This window comes from Mixophyes fleayi, unplaced genomic scaffold, assembly GCF_038048845.1.
Source record: "Mixophyes fleayi isolate aMixFle1 unplaced genomic scaffold, aMixFle1.hap1 Scaffold_103, whole genome shotgun sequence".
Taxonomy (NCBI): Eukaryota; Metazoa; Chordata; class Amphibia; order Anura; family Limnodynastidae; genus Mixophyes; species Mixophyes fleayi.
The window spans coordinates 116,915-137,638 of NW_027445901.1; the positions used below are offsets into that span (position 1 = coordinate 116,915).

Below are 20,724 nucleotides of genomic sequence, written 5' to 3' on the forward strand. Positions count from 1 at the left end.
TTACAGTATCCCGGTCACACAGCCCGTACAGTATCCCGGTCACACAGCCCGTACAGTATCCCGGTCACACAGACACAGCCCGTACAGTATCCCGGTCACACACACACAGCCCGTACAGTATCCCGGTCACACACACAGCCCGTACAGTATCCCGGTCACACAGACACAGCCCGTACAGTATCCCGGTCACACAGACACAGCCCGTACAGTATCCCGGTCACACAGTCACAGCCCGTACAGTATCCCGGTCACACAGACACAGCCCGTACAGTATCCCAGTCACACACACACAGCCCGTACAGTATCCCGGTCACACAGACACAGCCCGTACAGTATCCCGGTCACACAGACACAGCCCGTACAGTATCCCGGTCACACACACACAGCCCGTACAGTATCCCGGTCACACAGCCCGTACAGTATCCCGGTCACACAGACACAGCCCGTACAGTATCCCGGTCACACAGACACAGCCCGTACAGTATCCCGGTCACACACACACAGCCCGTACAGTATCCCGGTCACACAGACACAGCCCGTACAGTATCCCGGTCACACAGACACAGCCCGTACAGTATCCCGGTCACACACACACACCCCGTACAGTATCCCGGTCACACACACACAGCCCGTACAGTATCCCGGTCACACAGACACAGCCCGTACAGTATCCCGGTCACACACACACAGCCCGTACAGTATCCCGGTCACACAGACACAGCCCGTACAGTATCCCGGTCACACAGACACAGCCCGTACAGTATCCCGGTCACACAGCCCGTACAGTATCCCGGTCACACACACACAGCCCGTACAGTATCCCGGTCACACAGACACAGCCCGTACAGTATCCCCGGTCACACAGACACAGCCCGTACAGTATCCCGGTCACACAGACACTGCCCGTACAGTATCCCGGTCACACAGACACAGCCCGTACAGTATCCCGGTCACACAGACACAGCCCGTACAGTATCCCGGTCACACAGACACAGCCCGTACAGTATCCCGGTCACACAGACACAGCCGTACAGTATCCCGGTCACACAGTCACAGCCCGTACAGTATCCCGGTCACACAGACACAGCCCGTACAGTATCCCGTACAGTATCCCGTACAGTATCCCGGTCACACAGACACAGCCCGTACAGTATCCCGGTCACACAGACACAGCCCGTACAGTATCCCGGTCACACACACACAGCCCGTACAGTATCCCGGTCACACAGACACAGCCCGTACAGTATCCCGGTCACACAGACACAGCCCGTACAGTATCCCGGTCAGACAGACACAGCCCGTACAGTATCCCGGTCACACACACACAGCCCGTACAGTATCCCGGTCACACAGCCACAGCCCGTACAGTATCCCGGTCACACAGACACAGCCCGTACAGTATCCCGGTCACACAGACACAGCCCGTACAGTATCCCGGTCACACAGCCCGTACAGTATCCCGGTCACACACACACAGCCCGTACAGTATCCCGGTCACACAGACACAGCCCGTACAGTATCCCGGTCACACACACACAGCCCGTACAGTATCCCGGTCACACAGACACAGCCCGTACAGTATCCCGGTCACACACACACAGCCCGTACAGTATCCCGGTCACACAGACACAGCCCGTACAGTATCCCGGTCACACACACACAGCCCGTACAGTATCCCGGTCACACAGACACAGCCCGTACAGTATCCCGGTCACACAGACACATCCCCTACAGTATCCCGGTCACACACACACAGCCCGTACAGTATCCCGGTCACACACACACAGCCCGTACAGTATCCCGGTCACACACACACAGCCCGTACAGTATCCCGGTCACACAGACACAGCCCGTACAGTATCCCGGTCACACACACACATCCCGTACAGTATCCCGGTCACACAGACACAGCCCGTACAGTATCCCGGTCACACACACACAGCCCGTACAGTATCCCGGTCACACAGACACAGCCCGTACAGTATCCCGGTCACACAGACACAGCCCGTACAGTATCCCGGTCACACAGACACAGCCCGTACAGTATCCCGGTCACACAGCCCGTACAGTATCCCGGTCACACAGACACAGCCCGTACAGTATCCCGGTCACACAGACACAGCCCGTACAGTATCCCGGTCACACAGTCACAGCCCGTACAGTATCCCGGTCACACACACAGCCCGTACAGTATCCCGGTCACACAGACACAGCCCGTACAGTATCCCGGTCACACAGACACAGCCCGTACAGTATCCCGGTCACACACACACAGCCCGTACAGTATCCCGGTCACACAGACACAGCCCGTACAGTATCCCGGTCACACAGACACAGCCCGTACAGTATCCCGGTCACACAGACACAGCCCGTACAGTATCCCGGTCACACAGACACAGCCCGTACAGTATCCCGGTCACACACACACAGCCCGTACAGTATCCCGGTCACACACACACAGCCCGTACAGTATCCCGGTCACACAGACACATCCCGTACAGTATCCCGGTCACACAGACACAGCCCGTACAGTATCCCGGTCACACAGACACAGCCCGTACAGTATCCCGGTCACACACACACAGCCCGTACAGTATCCCGGTCACACAGACACATCCCGTACAGTATCCCGGTCACACAGACACAGCCCGTACAGTATCCCGGTCACACACACACAGCCCGTACAGTATCCCGGTCACACACACACAGCCCGTACAGTATCCCGGTCACACAGACACTGCCCGTACAGTATCCCGGTCACACAGACACAGCCCGTACAGTATCCCGGTCACACACACACAGCCCGTACAGTATCCCGGTCACACAGACACAGCCCGTACAGTATCCCGGTCACACACACACAGCCCGTACAGTATCCCGGTCACACACACACAGCCCGTACAGTATCCCGGTCACACAGACACAGCCCGTACAGTATCCCGGTCACACAGACACAGCCCGTACAGTATCCCGGTCACACAGACACAGCCCGTACAGTATCCCGGTCACACAGACACAGCCCGTACAGTATCCCGGTCACACACACACAGCCCGTACAGTATCCCAGTCACACAGACACAGCCCGTACAGTCTCCCGGTCACACACACACAGCCCGTACAGTATCCCAGTCACACACACACATCCCGTACAGTATCCCGGTCACACACACACAGCCCGTACAGTATCCCAGTCACACAGACACAGCCCGTACAGTATCCCGGTCACACAGCCCGTACAGTATCCCGGTCACACAGCCCGTACAGTATCCCGGTCACACAGACACAGCCCGTACAGTATCCCAGTCACACAGACACAGCCCGTACAGTATCCCGGTCACACACACACAGCCCGTACAGTATCCCGGTCACACACACACAGCCCGTACAGTATCCCGGTCACACACACACAGCCCGTACAGTATCCCGGTCAGACAGACACAGCCCGTACAGTATCCCGGTCAGACAGACACAGCCCGTACAGTATCCCGGTCACACACACACAGCCCGTACAGTATCCCGGTCACACACACACAGCCCGTACAGTATCCCAGTCACACAGACACAGCCCGTACAGTCTCCCGGTCACACACACACAGCCCGTACAGTATCCCAGTCACACAGACACAGCCCGTACAGTATCCCGGTCACACACACACAGCCCGTACAGTATCCCGGTCACACAGACACAGCCCGTACAGTATCCCGGTCACACACACACAGCCCGTACAGTATCCCGGTCACACAGACACATCCCGTACAGTATCCCGGTCACACAGACACAGCCCGTACAGTATCCCGGTCACACAGACACAGCCCGTACAGTATCCCGGTCACACAGCCCGTACAGTATCCCGGTTACACAGACCGTACAGTATCCCGGTCACACAGCCCGTACAGTATCCCGGTCACACAGCCCGTACAGTATCCCGGTCACACAGACACAGCCCGTACAGTATCCCGGTCACACACACACAGCCCGTACAGTATCCCGGTCACACACACACAGCCCGTACAGTATCCCGGTCACACAGACACAGCCCGTACAGTATCCCGGTCACACAGACACAGCCCGTACAGTATCCCGGTCACACAGTCACAGCCCGTACAGTATCCCGGTCACACAGACACAGCCCGTACAGTATCCCAGTCACACACACACAGCCCGTACAGTATCCCGGTCACACAGACACAGCCCGTACAGTATCCCGGTCACACAGACACAGCCCGTACAGTATCCCGGTCACACACACACAGCCCGTACAGTATCCCGGTCACACAGCCCGTACAGTATCCCGGTCACACAGACACAGCCCGTACAGTATCCCGGTCACACAGACACAGCCCGTACAGTATCCCGGTCACACACACACAGCCCGTACAGTATCCCGGTCACACAGACACAGCCCGTACAGTATCCCGGTCACACAGACACAGCCCGTACAGTATCCCGGTCACACACACACACCCCGTACAGTATCCCGGTCACACACACACAGCCCGTACAGTATCCCGGTCACACAGACACAGCCCGTACAGTATCCCGGTCACACACACACAGCCCGTACAGTATCCCGGTCACACAGACACAGCCCGTACAGTATCCCGGTCACACAGACACAGCCCGTACAGTATCCCGGTCACACAGCCCGTACAGTATCCCGGTCACACACACACAGCCCGTACAGTATCCCGGTCACACAGACACAGCCCGTACAGTATCCCGGTCACACAGACACAGCCCGTACAGTATCCCGGTCACACAGACACTGCCCGTACAGTATCCCGGTCACACAGACACAGCCCGTACAGTATCCCGGTCACACAGACACAGCCCGTACAGTATCCCGGTCACACAGACACAGCCCGTACAGTATCCCGGTCACACAGACACAGCCCGTACAGTATCCCGGTCACACAGTCACAGCCCGTACAGTATCCCGGTCACACAGACACAGCCCGTACAGTATCCCGTACAGTATCCCGTACAGTATCCCGGTCACACAGACACAGCCCGTACAGTATCCCGGTCACACAGACACAGCCCGTACAGTATCCCGGTCACACACACACAGCCCGTACAGTATCCCGGTCACACAGACACAGCCCGTACAGTATCCCGGTCACACAGACACAGCCCGTACAGTATCCCGGTCAGACAGACACAGCCCGTACAGTATCCCGGTCACACACACACAGCCCGTACAGTATCCCGGTCACACAGCCACAGCCCGTACAGTATCCCGGTCACACAGACACAGCCCGTACAGTATCCCGGTCACACAGACACAGCCCGTACAGTATCCCGGTCACACAGCCCGTACAGTATCCCGGTCACACAGACACAGCCCGTACAGTATCCCGGTCACACAGCCCGCACAGCCCGTACAGTATCCCGGTCACACAGCCCGCACAGCCCGTACAGTATCCCGGTCACACAGACACAGCCCGTACAGTATCCCGGTCACACAGACCGTACAGTATCCCGGTCACACACACACAGCCCGTACAGTATCCCGGTCACACAGACACAGCCCGTACAGTATCCCGGTCACACACACACAGCCCGTACAGTATCCCGGTCACACAGACACAGCCCGTACAGTATCCCGGTCACACACACACAGCCCGTACAGTATCCCGGTCACACAGACACAGCCCGTACAGTATCCCGGTCACACAGACACATCCCCTACAGTATCCCGGTCACACACACACAGCCCGTACAGTATCCCGGTCACACACACACAGCCCGTACAGTATCCCGGTCACACACACACAGCCCGTACAGTATCCCGGTCACACAGACACAGCCCGTACAGTATCCCGGTCACACACACACATCCCGTACAGTATCCCGGTCACACAGACACAGCCCGTACAGTATCCCGGTCACACACACACAGCCCGTACAGTATCCCGGTCACACAGACACAGCCCGTACAGTATCCCGGTCACACAGACACAGCCCGTACAGTATCCCGGTCACACAGACACAGCCCGTACAGTATCCCGGTCACACAGCCCGTACAGTATCCCGGTCACACAGACACAGCCCGTACAGTATCCCGGTCACACAGACACAGCCCGTACAGTATCCCGGTCACACAGTCACAGCCCGTACAGTATCCCGGTCACACACACAGCCCGTACAGTATCCCGGTCACACAGACACAGCCCGTACAGTATCCCGGTCACACAGACACAGCCCGTACAGTATCCCGGTCACACACACACAGCCCGTACAGTATCCCGGTCACACAGACACAGCCCGTACAGTATCCCGGTCACACAGACACAGCCCGTACAGTATCCCGGTCACACAGACACAGCCCGTACAGTATCCCGGTCACACAGACACAGCCCGTACAGTATCCCGGTCACACACACACAGCCCGTACAGTATCCCGGTCACACACACACAGCCCGTACAGTATCCCGGTCACACAGACACATCCCGTACAGTATCCCGGTCACACAGACACAGCCCGTACAGTATCCCGGTCACACAGACACAGCCCGTACAGTATCCCGGTCACACACACACAGCCCGTACAGTATCCCGGTCACACAGACACATCCCGTACAGTATCCCGGTCACACAGACACAGCCCGTACAGTATCCCGGTCACACACACACAGCCCGTACAGTATCCCGGTCACACACACACAGCCCGTACAGTATCCCGGTCACACAGACACTGCCCGTACAGTATCCCGGTCACACAGACACAGCCCGTACAGTATCCCGGTCACACACACACAGCCCGTACAGTATCCCGGTCACACAGACACAGCCCGTACAGTATCCCGGTCACACACACACAGCCCGTACAGTATCCCGGTCACACAGACACAGCCCGTACAGTATCCCGGTCACACAGTCACAGCCCGTACAGTATCCCGGTCACACAGACACAGCCCGTACAGTATCCCGGTCACACACACACAGCCCGTACAGTATCCCGGTCACACACACACAGCCCGTACAGTATCCCGGTCACACACACACAGCCCGTACAGTATCCCGGTCACACAGACACAGCCCGTACAGTATCCCGGTCACACAGACACAGCCCGTACAGTATCCCCGTCACACACACACAGCCCGTACAGCATCCCGGTCACACAGACACAGCCCGTACAGTATCCCGGTCACACAGACACAGCCCGTACAGTATCCCGGTCACACAGACACAGCCCGTACAGTATCCCGGTCACACAGCCCGCACAGCCCGTACAGTATCCCGGTCACACAGTCACAGCCCGTACAGTATCCCGGTCACACAGACACAGCCCGTACAGTATCCCGGTCACACAGACACAGCCCGTACAGTATCCCGGTCACACAGACACAGCCCGTACAGTATCCCGGTCACACAGACACAGCCCGTACAGTATCCCGGTCACACAGACACAGCCCGTACAGTATCCCGGTCACACAGTCACAGCCCGTACAGTATCCCGGTCACACAGACACAGCCCGTACAGTATCCCCGTCACACAGACACAACCCGTACAGTATCCCCGTCACACACACACAGCCCGTACAGTATCCCGGTCACACACACACAGCCCGTACAGTATCCCGGTCACACAGACACAGCCCGTACAGTATCCCGGTCACATACACACAGCCCGTACAGTATCCCGGTCACACAGACACAGCCCGTACAGTATCCCGGTCACACAGACACAGCCCGTACAGTATCCCGGTCACACAGACACAGCCCGTACAGTATCCCGGTCACACAGACACAGCCCGTACAGTATCCCGGTCACACACACACAGCCCGTACAGTATCCCGGTCACACACACACAGCCCGTACAGTATCCCGGTCACACAGACACAGCCCGTACAGTATCCCGGTCACACACACACAGCCCGTACAGTATCCCGGTCACACAGACACAGCCCGTACAGTATCCCGGTCACACAGACACAGCCCGTACAGTATCCCGGTCACACAGACACAGCCCGTACAGTATCCCGGTCACACAGACACATCCCGTACAGTATCCCGGTCACACACACACAGCCCGTACAGTATCCCGGTCACACAGACACAGCCCGTACAGTATCCCGGTCACACAGACACAGCCCGTACAGTATCCCGGTCACACAGCCCGTACAGTATCCCGGTCACACAGTCACAGCCCGTACAGTATCCCGGTCACACAGACACAGCCCGTACAGTATCCCGGTCACACAGCCCGTACAGTATCCCGGTCACACAGTCACAGCCCGTACAGTATCCCGGTCACACAGACACAGCCCGTACAGTATCCCGGTCACACAGACACAGCCCGTACAGTATCCCGGTCACACAGACACAGCCCGTACAGTATCCCGGTCACACAGACACAGCCCGTACAGTATCCCGGTCACACAGACACAGCCCGTACAGTATCCCGGTCACACAGTCACAGCCCGTACAGTATCCCGGTCACACAGACACAGCCCGTACAGTATCCCCGTCACACAGACACAACCCGTACAGTATCCCCGTCACACACACACAGCCCGTACAGTATCCCGGTCACACAGACACAGCCCGTACAGTATCCCGGTCACACAGACACATCCCGTACAGTATCCCGGTCACACACACACAGCCCGTACAGTATCCCGGTCACACAGACACAGCCCGTACAGTATCCCGGTCACACACACACAGCCCGTACAGTATCCCGGTCACACAGACACAGCCCGTACAGTATCCCGGTCACACAGACACAGCCCGTACAGTATCCCGGTCACACAGACACAGCCCGTACAGTATCCCGGTCACACACACACAGCCCGTACAGTATCCCGGTCACACAGACACAGCCCGTACAGTATCCCGGTCACACACACACAGCCCGTACAGTATCCCGGTCACACAGACACAGCCCGTACAGTATCCCGGTCACACAGACACAGCCCGTACAGTATCCCGGTCACACAGACACAGCTCGTACAGTATCCCGTACAGTATCCCGGTCACACACACACAGCCCGTACAGTATCCCGGTCACACAGACACAGCCCGTACAGTATCCCGGTCACACAGCCACAGCCCGTACAGTATCCCAGTCACACAGACACAGCCCGTACAGTATCCCGGTCACACACACACAGCCCGTACAGTATCCCGGTCACACACACACAGCCCGTACAGTATCCCGGTCACACAGACACAGCCCGTACAGTATCCCGGTCACACAGACACAGCCCGTACAGTATCCCCGTCACACAGACACAGCCCGTACAGTATCCCGGTCACACACACACAGCCCGTACAGTATCCCGTACAGTATCCCGGTCACACACACACATCCCGTACAGTATCCCGGTCACACAGACACATCCCGTACAGTATCCCGGTCACACAGACACAGCCCGTACAGTATCCCGGTCACACAGACACAGCCCGTACAGTATCCCGGTCACACACACACAGCCCGTACAGTATCCCGTACAGTATCCCGGTCACACAGACACAGCCCGTACAGTATCCCGGTCACACAGACACAGCCCGTACAGTATCCCGGTCACACAGCCACAGCCCGTACAGTATCCCAGTCACACAGACACAGCCCGTACAGTATCCCGGTCACACACACACAGCCCGTACAGTATCCCGGTCACACACACACAGCCCGTACAGTATCCCGGTCACACACACACAGCCCGTACAGTATCCCGGTCACACAGACACAGCCCGTACAGTATCCCGGTCACACAGACACAGCCCGTACAGTATCCCCGTCACACAGACACAGCCCGTACAGTATCCCGGTCACACACACACAGCCCGTACAGTATCCCAGTCACACAGACACAGCCCGTACAGTATCCCGGTCACACAGACACAGCCCGTACAGTATCCCGGTCACACAGACACAGCCCGTACAGTATCCCGGTCACACAGACACAGCCCGTACAGTATCCCGGTCACACAGCCCGTACAGTATCCCGGTCACACAGCCCGTACAGTATCCCGGTCACACAGCCCGCACAGCCCGTACAGTATCCCGGTCACACAGACACAGCCCGTACAGTATCCCGGTCACACAGACACAGCCCGTACAGTATCCCCGTCACACAGACACAGCCCGTACAGTATCCCGGTCACACAGACACAGCCCGTACAGTATCCCGGTCACACAGACACAGCCCGTACAGTATCCCGGTCACACAGCCACAGCCCGTACAGTATCCCAGTCACACAGACACAGCCCGTACAGTATCCCGGTCACACACACACAGCCCGTACAGTATCCCGGTCACACACACACAGCCCGTACAGTATCCCGGTCACACAGACACAGCCCGTACAGTATCCCGGTCACACAGACACAGCCCGTACAGTATCCCGGTCACACACACACAGCCCGTACAGTATCCCGTACAGTATCCCGGTCACACAGACACAGCCCGTACAGTATCCCGGTCACACAGACACAGCCCGTACAGTATCCCGGTCACACAGCCACAGCCCGTACAGTATCCCAGTCACACAGACACAGCCCGTACAGTATCCCGGTCACACACACACAGCCCGTACAGTATCCCGGTCACACACACACAGCCCGTACAGTATCCCGGTCACACAGACACAGCCCGTACAGTATCCTGGTCACACAGACACAGCCCGTACAGTATCCCCGTCACACAGACACAGCCCGTACAGTATCCCGGTCACACACACACAGCCCGTACAGTATCCCAGTCACACAGACACAGCCCGTACAGTATCCCGGTCACACAGACACAGCCCGTACAGTATCCCGGTCACACAGACACAGCCCGTACAGTATCCCGGTCACACAGCCCGCACAGTATCCCGGTCACACAGACACAGCCCGTACAGTATCCCGTACAGTATCCCGGTCACACAGACACAGCCCGTACAGTATCCCGGTCACACAGACACAGCCCGTACAGTATCCCGGTCACACAGACACAGCCCGTACAGTATCCCGGTCACACAGACACAGCCCGTACAGTATCCCGGTCACACAGACACAGCCCGTACAGTATCCCGGTCACACAGACACAGCCCGTACAGTATCCCGGTCACACAGACACAGCCCGTACAGTATCCCGGTCACACAGACACAGCCCGTACAGTATCCCGGTCACACAGACACAGCCCGTACAGTATCCCGGTCACACAGACACAGCCCGTACAGTATCCCGGTCACACACACACAGCCCGTACAGTATCCCGGTCACACAGACACAGCCCGTACAGTATCCCGGTCACACAGACACAGCCCGTACAGTATCCCGGTCACACACACACAGCCCGTACAGTTTCCCGGTCACACAGACACAGCCCGTACAGTATCCCGGTCACACAGACACAGCCCGTACAGTATCCCGGTCACACAGACACAGCCCGTACAGTATCCCGGTCACACAGACACAGCCCGTACAGTATCCCGGTCACACAGACACAGCCCGTACAGTATCCCGGTCACACAGACACAGCCCGTACAGTATCCCGGTCACACAGCCCGTACAGTATCCCGGTCACACAGACACAGCCCGTACAGTATCCCCGTCACACAGACACAGCCCGTACAGTATCCCCGTCACACAGACACAGCCCGTACAGTATCCCGGTCACACAGCCCGTACAGTATCCCGGTCACACACACACAGCCCGTACAGTATCCCGTACAGTATCCCGGTCACACAGACACAGCCCGTACAGTATCCCGGTCACACAGACACAGCCCGTACAGTATCCCGGTCACACAGACACAGCCCGTACAGTATCCCGGTCACACAGACACAGCCCGTACAGTATCCCGGTCACACATCCCGTACAGTATCCCGGTCACACAGACACAGCCCGTACAGTATCCCGGTCACACAGACACAGCCCGTACAGTATCCCGGTCACACAGACACAGCCCGTACAGTATCCCGGTCACACAGACACATCCCGTACAGTATCGCCATCACACACACACAGCCCGTACAGTATCCCCGTCACACAGACACAGCCCGTACAGTATCCCCGTCACACAGACACAGCCCGTACAGTATCCCGGTCACACAGCCCGTACAGTATCCCGGTCACACACACACAGCCCGTACAGTATCCCGTACAGTATCCCGGTCACACACACACAGCCCGTACAGTATCCCGTACAGTATCCCGGTCACACAGACACAGCCCGTACAGTATCCCGGTCACACAGACACAGCCCGTACAGTATCCCGGTCACACACACACAGCCCGTACAGTATCCCGGTCACACACACACAGCCCGTACAGTATCCCGGTCACACAGACACAGCCCGTACAGTATCCCGGTCACACACACACAGCCCGTACAGTATCCCGGTCACACACACACAGCCCGTACAGTATCCCGGTCACACAGACACCGCCCGTACAGTATCCCGGTCACACAGACACAGCCCGTACAGTATCCCGGTCACACACACACAGCCCGTACAGTATCCCGGTCACACACACACAGCCCGTACAGTATCCCGGTCACACAGACACAGCCCGTACAGTATCCCGGTCACACAGACACAGCCCGTACAGTATCCCGGTCACACAGACACAGCCCGTACAGTATCCCGGTCACACAGACACAGCCCGTACAGTATCCCGGTCACACAGACACAGCCCGTACAGTATCCCGGTCACACACACACAGCCCGTACAGTATCCCGGTCACACAGCCCGCACAGCCCGTACAGTATCCCGGTCACACAGCCCGCACAGCCCGTACAGTATCCCGGTCACACAGCCCGCACAGCCCGTACAGTATCCCGGTCACACAGACACAGCCCGTACAGTATCCCGGTCACACACACACATCCCGTACAGTATCCCGGTCACACAGCCACAGCCCGTACAGTCTCCCGGTCACACAGACACAGCCCGTACAGTATCCCGGTCACACAGTCACAGCCCGTACAGTATCCCAGTCACACAGACACAGCCCGTACAGTATCCCGGTCACACAGACACAGCCCGTACAGTATCCCGGTCACACAGACACAGCCCGTACAGTATCCCGGTCACACACACACAGCCCGTACAGTATCCCGGTCACACAGACACAGCCCGTACAGTATCCCGGTCACACAGACACAGCCCGTACAGTATCCCGGTCACACAGACACAGCCCGTACAGTATCCCGGTCACACAGCCACAGCCCGTACAGTATCCCGGTCATACAGCCACATCCCGTACAGTATCCCGGTCACACAGACACATCCCGTACAGTATCCCGGTCACACAGACACATCCCGTACAGTATCCCGGTCACACAGACACAGCCCGTACAGTATCCCGGTCACACAGACACAGCCCGTACAGTATCCCGGTCACACAGACACAGCCCGTACAGTATCCCGGTCAGACAGACACAGGCCGTACAGTATCCCGGTCAGACAGACACAGGCCGTACAGTATCCCGGTCAGACAGACACAGGCCGTACAGTATCCCGGTCACACAGACACAGGCCGTACAGTATCCCGGTCACACAGACACAGCCCGTACAGTATCCCGGTCACACAGACACAGCCCGTACAGTATCCCGGTCACACAGACACAGCCCGTACAGTATCCCGGTCACACAGACACAGCCCGTACAGTATCCCGGTCACACAGACACAGCCCGTACAGTATCCCGGTCACACACACACAGCCCGTACAGTATCCCGGTCACACAGACACAGCCCGTACAGTATCCCGGTCACACAGACACGGCCCGTACAGTATCCCGGTCACACAGACACGGCCCGTACAGTATCCCGGTCACACAGACACATCCCGTACAGTATCCCGGTCACACAGACACAGCCCGTACAGTATCCCGGTCACACAGACACATCCCGTACAGTATCCCGGTCACACACACACAGCCCGTACAGTATCCCGGTCACACACACACAGCCCGTACAGTATCCCGGTCACACAGACACTGCCCGTACAGTAACCCGGTCACACAGACACAGCCCGTACAGTATCCCGGTCACACACACACAGCCCGTACAGTATCCCGGTCACACAGACACAGCCCGTACAGTATCCCGGTCACACAGCCACAGCCCGTACAGTATCCCGGTCACACAGACACAGCTCGTACAGTATCCCGGTCACACAGACACATCCCGTACAGTATCCCGGTCACACAGACACAGCCCGTACAGTATCCCGGTCACACAGACACAGCCCGTACAGTATCCCGGTCACACAGACACAGCCCGTACAGTATCCCGGTCACACAGCCACAGCCCGTACAGTATCCCGGTCACACAGACACAGCCCGTACAGTATCCCGGTCACACACACACAGCCCGTACAGTATCCCGGTCACACACACACATCCCGTACAGTATCCCGGTCACACAGACACAGCCCGTACAGTCTCCCGGTCACACAGACACAGCCCGTACAGTATCCCGGTCACACAGACACAGCCCGTACAGTATCCCGGTCACACACACACAGCCCGTACAGTATCCCGGTCACACAGACACAGCCCGTACAGTATCCCGGTCACACACACACAGCCCGTACAGCATCCCGGTCACACAGACGCCATGTATTAGTAAAACCATCATACCTCATCCTCCAGGTACATTGCATGTTTCAGGTGTATCTCGGGAAGCTTATCTTTCATCGCCAGGCGCGCCAACTCAAATGCAAAATCGAATGCACTGAAAGAAAACGCAGACACAGTGTCAGCTTGAACACGATAAAACCAGTGGTATTTAGGGCTAATGCACATGTGTGGTAGTAAATAATTCATTATTTATTTAAATAGAATCCAGAGATCGGCAGTGTCTGTACATGGAGAATGTGTGTAAGGCTGAACTTTTAAAAAGGAGCCACTAAGCTCAGTGCCCCCATCCTCCACACTGTGCCCGCCACTGCTCCAGCCACTCAGATCAGTGTCCTCATCCTCCACACTGTGCCCGCCACTGCCTGCTGCTCCAGCCACTCAGATCAGTGTCCCCATCATCCACACTGTGCCCGCCACTGCCTGCTGCTCCAGCCACTCAGCTCAGTGCCCCCATCCTCAACACAGTGCCCACCGCTGCCCGCTACTCCAGGTACTCTGCTCAATGTCCCCATCCTCCAGACTGTGCCCACCACTGCCCGCTACTCCAGGTACTCTGCTCAGTGTCCCCCATCCTCCACACTGTGCCCACCACTGCCTGCTGCTCCAGCCACTCAGCTCAGTGCCCCCCGTCCTCCACACTGTGCCCACCACACAGCTCAGTGCCCCCATCCTCAACACAGTGCCCACCGCTGCCCGCTACTCCAGGTACTCTGCTCAGTGTCCCCATCCTCCACACTGTGCCCACCACTGCCTGCTGCTCCAGCCACTCAGCTCAGTGCCCCCCGTCCTCCACACTGTGCCCACCACTGCTCCAGCCACTCAGATCAGTGCCCCCCGTCCTCCACACTGTGCCCGCCACTGCCTGCTGCTCCAGCCACTCAGCTCAGTGCCCCCATCCTCCACACTGTGCCCACCACTGCTCCAGCCACTCAGCTCAGTGCCCCCCGTCCTCCACACTGTGCCCACCACTGCTCCAGCCACTCAGATCAGTGCCCCCCGTCCTCCACACTGTGCCCACCACACAGCTCAGTGCCCCCATCCTCAACACAGTACCCACCGCTGCCCGCTACTCCAGGTACTCTGCTCAGTGTCCCCATCCTCCACACTGTGCCCACCACTGCCTGCTGCTCCAGCCACTCAGATCAGTGCCCCCCGTCCTCCACACTGTGCCCACCACTGCTCCAGCCACTCAGATCAGTGCCCCTCGTCCTCCACACTGTGCCCACCACTGCTCCAGCCACTCAGATCAGTGTCCCCATCCTCCACACTGTGTCCGCCACAGACCGCTGCTCCAGCCACTCAGCTCAGTGCCCCCCGTCCTCCACACTGTGCCCACCACTGCCCGCTGCTTAGCAACTCAGCTCAGTGTCCCCATCCTCCACACTGTGCCCACCACTGCCCGCTGCTCAGCCACTCAGCTCAGTGCCCCCATCCTCCACACTGTGCCCACCACTGCCTGCTGCTCAGCCACTCAGCTCAGTGACCCCATCCTCCACACTGTGCCCACCACAGCCTGCCGCTCCAGCCACTCAGCTCAGTGCCCCCCGTCCTCCACACTGTGCCCACCACTGCCCGCTGCTCAGCTCAGTGCCCCCCGTCCTCCACACCGTGCTCACCAGTTCTCCATTGCATGATCAATTGCGGTCTCCAGCAGGTTGAATTTGAGGAGCAGTTTCACAGCCGCTTCCCCTCCCAGACTCTTTGCCCAGAGATAGGCAACATGTTTGTGAGCGCTAGCTCCACCGTGTGTTTTAGCCACCTGCCATACAAAAAGAAGTGTGTTGTTATAAGACTGTATGGACACAAGGCTTTCACTTATATTTGTGTGAGGATCACACCTAAATCAGCCAATCCCTGCCCTATGGCACTCTGCAATATGTACTTTGTGTGAGGCAGTCAAAGTGTTAACCTCATTTATATTACTTGAAAGAACGAATATATTTCTTCCCTTTTGAACCTTATTTAAATAGGTCTGATTGGTTTATGATGTCTGATAGCTGAAATCGATACCTAATGTGTATGCATTTTCTTTAACATTAGATAAAGTGAACTTGGGATCTTTAGATCACGGCTGATGGAGTTAGAGTTGGCTTATTAAGTGTGCCTCACGCTCCGGCAGCTACGTCATATTATATTATATTATATTATATTATATATACACACACACATATATATATATCTATCTATCTCCTCTGCTGTGTGAATGTATTCCTTACAAGTAGTATACATATCCGGAGACCCTCATTACAAAGGTCATTTCTAAACTAATGACTGCAGGTAAGGTATGTGTCTAACGGGGACTAATTAAGCCACATCAGTAAGCAAGCAGTAATATATACAATATAGACATCAGTGTGCATTCTGAGATATCCTGAGATCAGCACAGAGCTGCCTTAATACTCAGTGATGAAGAATAAATCCTGACTCATACTTGGACGTGTATACTCTTAGTGCGCTGCCGTCTGCCTGAGATGTACTATTCCTGTAGCTTTAACCTGTTAATATATAGCTGTGTTCTCCTGTACATAGAGCATGGTTATTGGAGAGGCATCTATTATTGATCCAGGAGCAGGTCAATGCTATGGGCATAAGGTGGACAAGGAGAAAGGACCTCCATAGCCATCTAACAGGTAGTAGGGGAAAGACGGAGCACAAGGTACATGAGAGCTAGGGTGGCTCCTGCATTGACAACATACAATAGATAACATGTCAGCATGGCCCTGGTACAGCTGGAAGGACAGGGGGCATTGTTGGGGCGCATTTGGCAGGAGCTTTACTGACCCAGACAACTCAAATTGCTATTGTTCCTAATAATAATGTAATTGTAATAATAATTGTTCCTAATAATGATGATGGTGCCCAAGATGATGTCTGGAGCTCTGAGAGAAAAGGATCATAAAATCCATACATTAAGAAGACAACATTTTCCTGCAAAACTGTCTGATGGGATCTCATAAACATGTAACACCTGGGAATGTGAGCGCACAAGCAGTGTACTACCATACAGCGCAGGATGGCGATACAGTAACACACAATCTAAGGAACGCTGCAGCTCTAAGTGTTTGTTTCCCACAGTGGAGGGTTCTAGTAGGTGCAATCAGTGCCTTAGAAGGCAAGGTCAGTATTTACTGCTACTGAGTGATCACCCCACATTGCAGTGATTCTTTCCTGATGGGAACAGTGTCTTCCAGGATTACAATGCTCACATCTACAGAACATTCATGGTCACCTAATGGTGTGATGGACATGACAATGATGCTATCCTTATCTTCTGGCCCTCAGTCACCAGACCTGAACCAAATCGAGGATTTATTGGATATTCCACCATCATCAGACAGCCCTCAAATGACCCTACTCACACATCTACCTGTGTCTTCCTCTCTCCGACCATCTCTCTCCACTCACACATTGACCTGTGTCTTCCTATCTCCGACCATCTCACTCCATTCACACATCTACCTGTGTCTTCCTCTCTCCGACCATCTCACTCCACTCACATATTGACCTGTGTCTTCCTATCTCCGACCATCTCTCTCCACTCACACATCTAACTGTGTCTTCCTCTCTCCGACCATCTCTCTCCACTCACACATCTACCTGTGTCTTCCTATCTCCGACCATCTCACTCCACTCACACATCTACCTGTGTCTTCCTATCTCCGACCATCTCTCTCCACTCACACATCTACCTGTGTCTTCCTCTCTCCGACCATCTCTCTCCACTCACACATCTACCTGTGTCTTCCTATCACTGACCATCTCTCTCCACTCACACATCTACCTGTGTCTTCCTATCACTGACCATCTCTCTCCACTCACACATCTACCTGTGTCTTCCTATCTCCGACCATCTCACTCCACTCACACATCTACCTGTGTCTTCCTATCTCCGACCATCTCACTCCACTCACACATCTACCTGTGTCTTCCTATCTCCGACCATCTCTCTCCACTCACACATATACCTGTGTCTTCCTATCTCCGACCATCTCTCTCCACTCACACATCTACCTGTGTCTTCCTATCTCCGACCATCTCACTCCACTCACACATCTACCTGTGTCTTCCTATCTCCGACCATCTCTCTCCACTCACACATCTACCTGTGTCTTCCTATCTCCGACCATCTCACTCCACTCACACATCTACCTGTGTCTTCCTATCTCCGACCATCTCACTCCACTCACACATCTACCTGTGTCTTCCTATCTCCGACCATCTCACTCCACTCACACATCTACCTGTGTCTTCCTATCTCCGACCATCTCTCTCCACTCACACATATACCTGTGTCTTCCTATCTCCGACCATCTCTCTCCACTCACACATCTACCTGTGTCTTCCTATCTCCGACCATCTCACTCCACTCACACATCTACCTGTGTCTTCCTATCACTGACCATCTCTCTCCACTCACACATCTACCTGTGTCTTCCTATCTCCGACCATGTCACTCCACTCACACATCTACCTGTGTCTTCCTATCTCCGACCATCTCTCTCCACTCACACATCTACCTGTGTCTTCCTATCACTGACCATCTCTCTCCACTCACACATCTACCTGTGTCTTCCTATCACTGACCATCTCTCTCCACTCACACATCTACCTGTGTCTTCCTATCACTGACCATCTCTCTCCACTCACACATCTACCTGTGTCTTCCTATCTCCGACCATCTCACTCCACTCACACATCTACCTGTGTCTTCCTATCTCCGACCATCTCACTCCACTCACACATCTACCTGTGTCTTCCTATCTCCGACCATCTCTCTCCACTCACACATATACCTGTGTCTTCCTATCACTGACCATCTCTCTCCACTCACACATCTACCTGTGTCTTCCTATCTCCGACCGTCTCTCTCCACTCACACATCTACCTGTGTCTTCCTATCTCCGACCGTCTCTCTCTACTCACACATCTACCTGTGTCTTCCTATCTCCGACCATCTCACTCCACTCACACATATACCTGCGTCTTCCTCTCTCCGACCATCTCTCTCCACTCACACATCTACCTGTGTCTTCCTATCTCCGACCGTCTCTCTCTACTCACACATCTACTTGTGTCTTCCTCTCTCCGACCATCTCTCTCTACTCACACATCTACCTGCGTCTTCCTATCTCCGACCGTCTCTCTCTACTCACACATCTACCTGCGTCTTCCTATCTCCGACCGTCTCTCTCCACACACACATCTACCTGCGTCTTCCTATCTCCGACCATCTCTCTCCACTCACACATCTACCTGTGTCTTCCTATCTCCGACCATCTCTCTCCACACACACATCTACCTGTGTCTTCCTATCTCCAACCATCTCTCTCTACTCACACATCTACCTGTGTCTTCCTATCTCCGACCGTCTCTCTCCACTCACACATATACCTGCGTCTTCCTATCTCCGACCATCTCTCTCCGCTTACACATCTACCTGTGTCTTCCTATCTCCGACCATCTCTCTCCACACACACATCTACCTGTGTCTTCCTATCTCCAACCATCTCTCTCTACTCACACATCTACCTGTGTCTTCCTATCTCCGACCATCTCTCTCCGCTCACACATCTACCTGTGTCTTCCTATCTCCGACCGTCTCTCTCCACTCACACATCTACCTGTGTCTTCCTATCTCCGACCGTCTCTCTCCACTCACACATCTACCTGTGTCTTCCTATCTCCGACCATCTCTCTCCACTCACACATCTACCTGTGTCTTCCTATCTCCGACCATCTCTCTCCACTCACACATCTACCTGTGTCTTCCTATCTCCGACCATCTCTCTCCACTCACACATCTACCTGTGTCTTCCTATCTCCGACCATCTCTCTCCACTCACACATATACCTGTGTCTTCCTCTCTCCAACCATCTCTCTCCACTCACACATCTACCTGTGTCTTCCTATCTCCGACCATCTCACTCCACTCACACATATACCTGTGTCTTCCTATCTCCGACCGTCTCTCTCCACTCACACATCTACCTGTGTCTTCCTATCTCCGACCGTCTCTCTCCACTCACACATCTACCTGTGTCTTCCTATCTCCGACCGTCTCTCTCCACACACACATCTACCTGTGTCTTCCTATCTCCGACCATCTCTCTCCACTCACACATCTACCTGTG

The 20,724-nt window shown here is 55.7% G+C and overlaps 1 protein-coding gene across 1 annotated transcript in view; it reads right to left on the reverse strand.

The window, feature by feature from the left end:
* Positions 1 to 20,724, reverse strand: part of IFT172 (intraflagellar transport 172) — a gene marked incomplete at its 5' end in the record, with an annotated part of 115,946 nt that overhangs the window by 23,096 nt on the left and 72,126 nt on the right. Inside the window, 2 exon segments of the mRNA XM_075193970.1 lie at positions 14,593 to 14,686; positions 16,209 to 16,351. Coding sequence (XP_075050071.1) covers positions 14,593 to 14,686; positions 16,209 to 16,351 — 237 coding nt within the window.